General features: G+C 36.1%; 1 protein-coding gene across 2 annotated transcripts; it reads left to right on the top strand.

Moving 5' to 3' along the window:
* Positions 1–1233: 1233 nt before the first annotated feature.
* LOC18428763 (SPX domain-containing protein 3) lies at positions 1234–4763 on the top strand. 2 transcript variants are annotated; one of them, XM_006838062.3, is made up of 3 exons: positions 1234–1654; positions 3508–3673; positions 4203–4763. In XM_006838062.3, the coding sequence occupies exons 1-3, from the start codon at positions 1433–1435 to the stop codon at positions 4547–4549; spliced, it is 735 nt and encodes a 244-aa protein (XP_006838125.3). In that variant the 5' UTR covers positions 1234–1432; the 3' UTR covers positions 4550–4763. The 2 variants fall into 2 exon arrangements, with proteins under 2 accessions (XP_006838125.3, XP_088712607.1); XM_088856481.1 differs by lacking the exon at positions 1234–1654 and adding an exon at positions 1657–1738.
* The last annotated feature ends 4699 nt before the right edge of the window (positions 4764–9462 follow it).

Below are 9462 nucleotides of genomic sequence, written 5' to 3'. Positions count from 1 at the left end.
ATGGACAACTCAAAACCCAAATCGGATGTTTAAAATGATTGTATACTATAAGACCATTTATCTTTGTTACAAAGAGTTGATAATTGTTATTAGATGTCAAATTGGATGGCTTGGGGTGGGGTGTCTTACAATAATCAACAAATTTTTTAAAAATTTATAATCTAGTCAACGATATACTCACAACAATCCAATTTAAAATGTGACGGATAACAATAATTATGACCTTCCTTTATATGCTTTTTCAGTTTTGGAGCGTTACAACCAAAGTTAGCTGTTTTTTTAATCCCCGTAGGTCCTTCTTGAAACGGCATATCCGAGGAAGGCTCGTCCGTTTTTATTCTAGGAATCATCCAACATCCAAGGTCTTGGAATATACGATGCGATTCGTCGCTGGTCAAACCTTAAATAATAAACCTAAAACAAAGTCCTTTTTTTTTGCCTTTTTTCAAGTGGCGCCCTTTCTACCTATCTTTTGTCTTAGGAAAAGTCTTAAAAATGTAGAAGAAAATGAATAGTATTTTGCCTGTTGTAGTTTTACCTCATAACGGTTCATGTAGAGCGATTGTAGTTTCTGGTGTTTTTCGCATTAAAAATCGATTGCATTGGGCATGTTCCAGTCAATTTACCCATGCCGTCTGAAAAAATCGGACGACAATGAGCCTATGGCGAAAATACTATTCATTTTCGCCTATAAATGTTGCGTAGTGGGTTCTTTTATCTTAATGACCAAAACACCGAAGACCCCTTCAAATCCAAATAGCTTTCTAATAAGCTAGAATTCGGAATTTCATACGAGTAGCGAAGCATTATTCATAAGTGTCATCATTGTTCAAATATGAATTGGACGGTGATGAAGAGTGGGCATCGAAACATGAGATGAACTAGATGGTGAGTCTGCCTCTCTCATATCAACTGTCACTTGAACAAGTCTTTCAAAAATAGGAATCGGGCAACCACTCCCCCCTCACTCAATTCAATCGGGTCATTGATTCGATGGTGATATCCTCATGATGATGTTGTTATCATGATCCACAATTAATCATTTCACGTTTAGGACAGGCAATGGGTTGAGTGGCCCGGCCATGAACAGGTGGGCACGGAGATGATAAAGTAGGCCTAGGTCACAAGATGTGGTTCAAGGGCACAGGCCAGGGCTGGGCCTATTGTTTGCTTTCTTTTTCTCAAAAGATTTACTTTCATTAGACCAGGCTCGACCCGGTCTGGGATGGGCCATATAAATTCGATACCAGCATGGTATATGCTTTTCAATTCTGCTCACGTCTCCATCCCATATGTAAGCAAGCAAGAGAGAGAGAGAGGCTCGGGGATGTAGTACATTATTTAGCGTAACTTCTTAGCCCAGTTCATTGCAAAGAGAGAGGCAAAAAGTGTAGAGAGAGAAAGAGAGGCAAAAAGTGTAGAGAGAGAGAGGATGAAGTACGGGAAAATGCTGAGGCGTCTAATAGAGGAGACGCTGCCGGAGTGGAGAGACAAGTTTATAGCATACAAAGACCTGAAAAGGCACCTCAAGACGCTTCCTCGTATGAGTTTGTCTTTGGAGGAGGCAGAATTCATATGTTTGTTGAACGCTGAAATTGAGAAGATCGATGACTTCTTCTTGGACCAGGAAGAAGACATCATCATCGCACAAAAGGTGTTCTCTGTCTCTCATATCCGCAGACAGAATCGACTTTTATTTAAGTTCTTTACAATCAATCAGCGGTCTAAAACTGCCGAGGTAACTCGGAATCGGCCGAGTAACTCGGTCTCGGCCCATAAGATGTTTTTATAATTTAATTATAATATTACCACCAATTCATATCTTAGGATGGGGTTCGAATCCCGCCGGTAGCCGTTTGTTTTTTAAAAAACACCATTTTAGTGTTCAGCTCTTGCTCAAACCCGCTGAGAATCAGGCCCAAAACCTCTTATAAATAGGTCTTTTTATATAACTGTCACCCTTTGGTTTTTTAAAAAAATCATTTTAGTGTTCGATGCTTGCTCAAGCCCGTCGAGAATCGAGCTCGAAACCTCTTATAAAGAATCGAGCTGAAACCTCTTACAAAGAGGGCTTTTTACAGGCGCGGTCACCCTTTGTTTTAAAATAAAACATTATTTTAGAATCGAGCCCGAAACCTCTTATAAAGAGGCGTAAGGTGCACTAATCGGGTCACTCTGGCTTTGCTGGTAATCGGGTCACTCTGACTTTGCTGGTAAAAGAGGTAGTTATAATATATATAATCATTTTATTTTTTTATTTCTTTTTTAAAAAAATGAGCTGGACTCAAGGGAGTTAATCAGACTCGCCCGAGTAAATCGTCTCAGCCAAGTCCCGAGTACCTTGGCTGAGTCGATTTTTTAACACTACAATCAAATTAGAGCCCACGTCAAAAATCTCACTAAAAGAGGTTGTTTTGATACTCAAATATCATCAAATTGATAATCTCAACCTCAAGATGCATGGACATGAGAAAAAAAAGTGGATGTCATGTTTTGGAAATAATGCATCTTGTAACGCATTTTTGGACCATCAATTTTCAAGATTTACTAGTTTTCATAGATCTGCTTGATCTACACTATTTTTTATGGTTTAAATTTTATAATTAAAGATAAAAATATCTTTTAAGGCTATCACAAAAATTTTCAGTATTGAAATGACATTTCTAGACACTATTTGAAGGTGTGCTTTACTTTAGTAATTGCGTTCTTATCTTTCAATAGTTGTTAAATTGTTTTTTTCCAGCATTCTGAAACTCGGACAAGGCAACTTGAACTCGCCTTATGGATGTAGCAACTCAGACTCGCCCTATGGGCAAGACGAGTTTTGGCCAAGTAGGTGGTACAACAAATTTTTTAGTTTAATTACAATAATACTTCAAATTTTAATTAGATGTGTTAAAGTTTCTTTAGTTAATACTCACACTTATAGTTCGACCCTGCCTGGGTTTTGAATCCCATGATGTTCGACTCTTTTTAACAACTTTCAAAATCGTCTCAATGATTGATTTGAGCCTACCTTCAAGTAGTATCGGGAAATGTGGTTTCAATAATGAAAATCCTTGTTATAGCTTTAAAATATATTTTCACATTTATTTATAAAGCTTTAAGCTTAAAAAATAGTATAAACGGACAGATCCATGAAAACTTGAAAATCTAAAAATTTGACGGTCCAATAATGCGTTACAAAATACACTATTTACGAAAACTTAAAATTCATTTTTTTTCTCATGTCCGTGCATCTTGATGTCGAGATGATCAATTTGAAAATATTTGAGCATCCAAAGAACCTCTTCCAGTGAAATTATTGAGGTAGGCTCAAATTTTATTATTTAGAGCCTCGCTCTATATAAACCTTTTCCCTTTTTTATTGGTTGTTAAATGATGGATTGTGGCGGTCATGCAATATATATCTAATTTTATCCTCATTTCCATTTTAACAAAAAGAGCTGGACTCGGGCGGAGTCGATTTTTTTGAACACTGATATTTTCCTTTCTCTCCTGTTTCAGGAATTGAAGGACCGAATTCAAAGCACCATAGCCACATTTGGGGCAAATGGGGTGAGGCCTTCTGAAACAGAGTACGAAGAAGAAATGGCAAAGATCAGGAATGACATGGCCAATTTCCATAGAGAGATGGTGCTCTTGGAAAACTATAGCAACGTCAATTACACAGGTTAATCATCCTCTAGAAAGAGAAAATGCACCCTCTCATCATTTACATTGACTTTTAAATCACCCCAAAAAATTAAAAATTTACAACGACATTGAATCTCACTAGGAAAACAACTCATATCACTCTGTTATTTAGCAGAGGAAATTCACAGATCCCTTCAATTCAAGTTTCATAAACTCTCCCGAGTCGGACTTCGCCAAGTTACTCAGACTCTGCCCCTTGCGGAGCCAACACGCAGGTTTTAATTAAATTACAAAATTTATATTAAATGGCCAAATTATATGTAATTACAAAAATTATATTAAATGGCCGAATTATATGTAATTTGTGTTGGTTGAGCACCCACTCAGACATCTCCAAGTGACTCAGCTCAGGCTGCGGCCGAAGATCAAGGCTTGAGCCGAGTTCCATAATGTAGTTTCATTTACATATTTACATTGGCATTGAACATCTAAAGAGAGAAAAACAGAGTTTGGAAGAACCCAAGCCTCAATTTTTTAAAATTTTTCATTGGGTTTTTTAATTGCAGGCCTTGCCAAGATCTTGAAGAAGTATGATAAGAAAACGGGCCGGTTTCTTAGGCTCCCTTTCACTGAGAAAGTATTGGGGCAGCCATTTTTAATGACTGATCTTCTCTCTAGACTTGTCAAAGAATGTGAGGAAACTATGCAGGCTTTATTCCCAGCTGAAGGGGGAGGAAATGAAGCATGGGAGGAGACCATATTCAGGAACGCAGTGGCTGCATTTGTGACCATTAGAGAGATGAGACGGGGCAGCTCAACTTATCGCCCTCTCTCTCTCCCCCATATAGATGAGGGTAGACACATTTATTTAATTTTTTTCTTTTTCTTTTTTTTGTGGGTGAGGGTCACTTAGGAGCTGTAGGAATTGAGCCTAAGACATAAGGAATCCTCAAGCTCTACCAATTAAGCCCGGGATCTTTTCTTACCTGGGCTTTTACTTTCCACTCACAAATTACAAACATGTTTGTCACCAATTTACTACTATATACTAAGTACATTAATTTTGTTATTTTCTTGGTTTTTGTTTGGTAATGAGATGAATAAAATGTTCTGAGTAGTCACTTTAACACAGATACAGGCCTCTCTCTCTTTCCCTCGTTCTCTCTCTCTTTTTAATTTTGTAAAACCCGGCATTGTAAACTTGGCGATTCTTGATCTAAATAGGGAACGGGCTGAGACCGAATTGGTTTCTGGTTTCGGGGAAGGCGTTGGTACTGGCATGGTCCCACCTCTACAACACCATTCATATTTTTTTTTAGTGAAGTTTACCTGATGTTTTCTTATGAGCTGCCTAAATTTCCATGAAATCCTTGTTTTAATTTTTTATAATTTTTATTTTTAAATATTTTTCTAAAACAGCAATTCAGACCCATCGTGATCACCAAACTGCTGATCTGACCACATGGGGTGGACTAGTGGACGGTCGGGATTTTGAAATACTAGTAAAATACAATATGTAGCTTATATTGACGTCGGGCCATTGTGCTACTGACGTTAACAGACTGTTCATAACGCTCCCTGGCCCTAATACATGGATCAAGTTTCCCCGTCTGTGGAAAGCAGGGACAATGCCTTCTAAAGTAGGGTTCAGGTTAGTTATGAGCGCTTATATAATATGGATTTATATTTAGGATTATCTATAAAATTATCATTTATTTTTTATACAAAAGGTCACAATCATTCTTGTCTCTTTGATTTCAAAATGGGTAGTTGTAAGAATGTCATTGGTTAGACACAAAATTCTAAATAGAAAAAAAATTAGACTTCATGACTCACCCCAAACCATCCAATTTAATATCTAATGAGTGGAATAGTTGTAACCTCTTTGTACAAAAAGTAAATGGTCTCTTTATAGATAATCCCTTTATATTTTGAGAACTTGTTTGGAAAAGTAATTGATGCATATAAGTCGTCTTGTGGAATTGTAGTTGTTAAACTGATGAGATTGTCTCAAAGAAATCATTTAGTTTTTGTACATAGAGACCACAATCATTTTTGTCCTTCAAATTTCAAAGTAGGTGATAGTAAGAGTATCATTGAATAGACACAAGTTCCAAAATAAAAAATTATGGGACTTCGTGACTCACCCCAAACAATCGAATTTGATATCTAATGAGTGTGAATAATTGTGACCTCCATATACAAAAAATAAATGGTCTCTTTGTATACAATCTTTAAATTATTAATATGTTCTATCCTGTTTACATTAATGTTGAACCACAAAAATCTTAGCGTTTGTTTGCGCAAATGTTAGAAGGTGTGGTTTGTATAAGGCTGTAAACAATCGAAGTAAGACGCACCTTCAAATAATGTCGAAATATATTGTTTCAATATCAGAAATCTTTGTGATGGCCTGTAAAAAAAATTTTCATCTTTAATTATAAAATTTCCAGCTTAAGATATATTCTGAATCGACTAGTTAAGTTGGCATTAATAGTCATTGTTCTTTTGTTTTTCAATGTTAAATATTTAAGGCCCTATAAACTTTTTCCAATGCTAAAGAGGTTTAGTTGGCATTAATGGTCGTTGTTCTTTTGTTTTTCACATTCTTATCAACCAGTTAATTGGGGTTTGATTGTGCTGTTGCCATCCCACACCTTAAAAGGACTAGTGCACACTTTATTGTTTGAAAAAATGGATCAAGGTCCGAATCGTTACCTGGCTTAACAAATTTGGATTTGCTAATTTCAACTTGGATCACCTCTTAAGGGTGATGTTACATAAAAATATATTAGAAAAACATAATAAATCTTTAAAAAAAAATTTTGCTTTTACTTTTGAAAAAATGATACGGATGAAATTGCTAACCCGAATCCATAAATTTTTTATTTGAATCACTTAGTTCTCTTATAGAGCCCGGCGATTCCGTCTATATCGGATCAAGTCCCAATTTTCTACCAGATTTAAGACGATCATCTACTAATTCTGATCCGAATCAAGTGATTTTTATACATATCAAATGTCTTGGTTACTAAATTTCTTACAACTAACACATGCTTCTTACCTTTGCCAAACTTGCTTTCAGTCATACCCCTATGTCACTCCCTCTCGGCAAGAACACGTAGCATCTCAGCCGTCAATTTTTTTTAAAAAAGAAGGTTACTGTTGACGGCAAACAATCTCAATGAGGCACCCTAGCCATGGTGTTATGGTTCGTCTGGATCCTTGTATACCCAAATTTTGCTTTTTCAAAATCGTGTTTTGTCAGCAAATTTGTTTAAGGGAGTTTTGTGTGCTCGTAACGATGTAAAGCCCAGTTTCAGATAGATTTTTTAATTGCCAATCCCACATAAGACATATAAAGGGAATGAAAACAACATTACAATTGAAAAGAATAATTTAACCAACAGAAACCAAATTCAGATCCATAGAAAGATCACGATAAACGCCAAAAACATTCAATTTACCAAAAAATAAAAAGACGCTTGAGTTCAATTTAAAAGCAACCATTGAAGTTATTCCATTGTAAGATTGACCGAGAAGGAATCGCGTGGTGTTTGAGTTCGAGGAATCATGGCAAAATGATCACGAAAGCATCCTCACCACCCAAAATAAGAAAAATTGAGAAAAAATTTTCTTATGTTCTGTCCCAAGTCCCAACTCTTAAAGGTTTACAAATCAGCTATATTAACCACCAAATATTGCAAAGCCTTGCAAGTGCCTCGCCTCCCTTAAATACTTCAAAACATTTAAAAAAATGGAGACCCACGGGAGGAGAGAGGGAGCAAAATAAGAAAAATTGAGAGAGAGAGAGAGAGAGAGACTGCTTCACACAGAGCAAGAGCGCGAGAGAGGCTGCCGAAATAGAGAGAGCAGAAGAAAAAGATGTCAGGACAGATCCGCCCATCTATGTTGACGGTGGAGATCGCTTCAGATTTGAAGGGAACTTCAGCAAATCATAGGATAATCAGAGAGAATGCCCAAAGAGAAGAATACTAGATCAGTAAGAAAATGTGTCGAAATCAGATCTGCATCCGACTCTAGTTTTTTATGATGGTTTTGGTGGGTAGTATCTGGCAGTTTCGCAATGTGGTATTTCTATTGCCGATTTTTGGGGTGTTGTTTCGATTTTATTTTTTTTTGGGGCGGTTTATAGAAGAGTCGGTGGTTTTGCGGTGGTTTTGGTGTGAAGGACGGTTTTGATTTTGTGGTTTTCTAAAATACGGTTTCAATAACTATTTTGCGGTGGTTTTTAAAAGATAGCGGTTTTACAGTTCTCTATTCATACTCAGACGCCTATGGGTTGAAGACTCTAATACCATCTGAAAAAGAAAGTGTATTTTTTCTGTATTGTACCCGGGACGAATCTCATGTATGTATACCGAGGTGATTATATTATACAACCTGTGTAATATACAAAAAAAAAAAAAAAGACAACATGCATCATTCCATGAGGTAAAAGAAGAAAAGGCGTAGAGTCCTCTTCATCATCGTCATAATTCAACTATTTGAAGTCCGGTACACTAACATGATATTCTACTTCATTAAAAATCGTATTTTTTTATAAGCTTTCGTATTTTTTCTCAATGCATCCAACTATATCCTTTTAGTCCTACTTTTTGCTATTTTTAAACCTTAAAAAAAGGATAAAGTACCGGTTAATATTTACATGTTATGCAAGCATGATAAAGAAGATGAAAATCATTTGTTCCTACATTGTTCCTTTACAATGAATAGCTATACTTCAATGCCATACGAACATTAAAGTATATCTATACTTCAATGCTAGCAAGCCATACGAACATTGTGGCCCATATTGATCTTCCATGGCTGCCAAAAAAGAAAGATTCCATTGAAAATTGTAGTTATTCTTTAGGAGATTTCGTGGGAAAGAAATAGAAGGATTTTTTATGGGTAGGCGTTGAAGGTGAATATCATAAAAAACAGGAGTTGGAGGGTTAATTAGAAACCCCAAGGACAATCTTAAGTTTTCTGGTCCATGAAGTATAGTTACTGCTAATGAGGGTGAGATATATGTTATTCTATAGGGGATTATGTTCCACCATTCTAGTTGAAAGAGACTCTCATAATTTAATATAATTGTGCTCTAGAGTGCATACTGTTCCATAGAAATTGAGGACGCTTTGGAAGATGTTGATCTTTGTGCGTCGTTGGATGTCTACTTCAACCATGTCTTTAGAGAGGCGAAAAGGAGCGCGGATCTATTAACTAAACCGGGTTTGCTTTGCCGGAGCTTTTTATTGACCATACATCTGTATAATTATTTTTGCTACTTCTTACATTGTAAATCTTTGATCTCAATAAAGTTAGTAACCTTTGTCAACAAAAAAAAAAAAAAAAACAAACGATTGCATTGTTTTTTGAGGTCAATGTATGAAAGTATTTCTTGATTGTTTTGGTTCGTTGTTAAATTTAATGCCTTGGTAGTTTGTGTAATATGATGTGTAAATCTTGTTTAAGATGAACTGCAATCTTGATTTCTTGTCTTATGTTTCCTTAGAGAATGTAGTTGCTATTGAAAGAAAGACCTATGTGATCTCTTATTGGAAAATACATTATTATTTTTTTTCTTTCACCCCTTTCTTTTGGCAAAAGATCACTTACATGTGGTCTTTATTATAATAAGATAAATTTCAAAATAAAATCAGCATAACAATAAAACCAAGATCTTAACAACTTGATGTCATCGAAACAACTATGCACTATGTTTGAGAATAAAAGATAAGATTGCAAGAAACAAAAGGAAGAGCGCCGGAGATTATCCCAACTGGGCTTATTACACCCCACACCGAGTCACCACCATCC

This window comes from Amborella trichopoda, chromosome 13, assembly GCF_054954075.1.
Source record: "Amborella trichopoda isolate Santa Cruz 75 chromosome 13, AtrichopodaSantaCruz75HAP2 v2.0, whole genome shotgun sequence".
Classification (NCBI taxonomy): Eukaryota; Viridiplantae; Streptophyta; class Magnoliopsida; order Amborellales; family Amborellaceae; genus Amborella; species Amborella trichopoda.
This window is presented reverse-complemented; position numbering and strand designations above follow the sequence as displayed.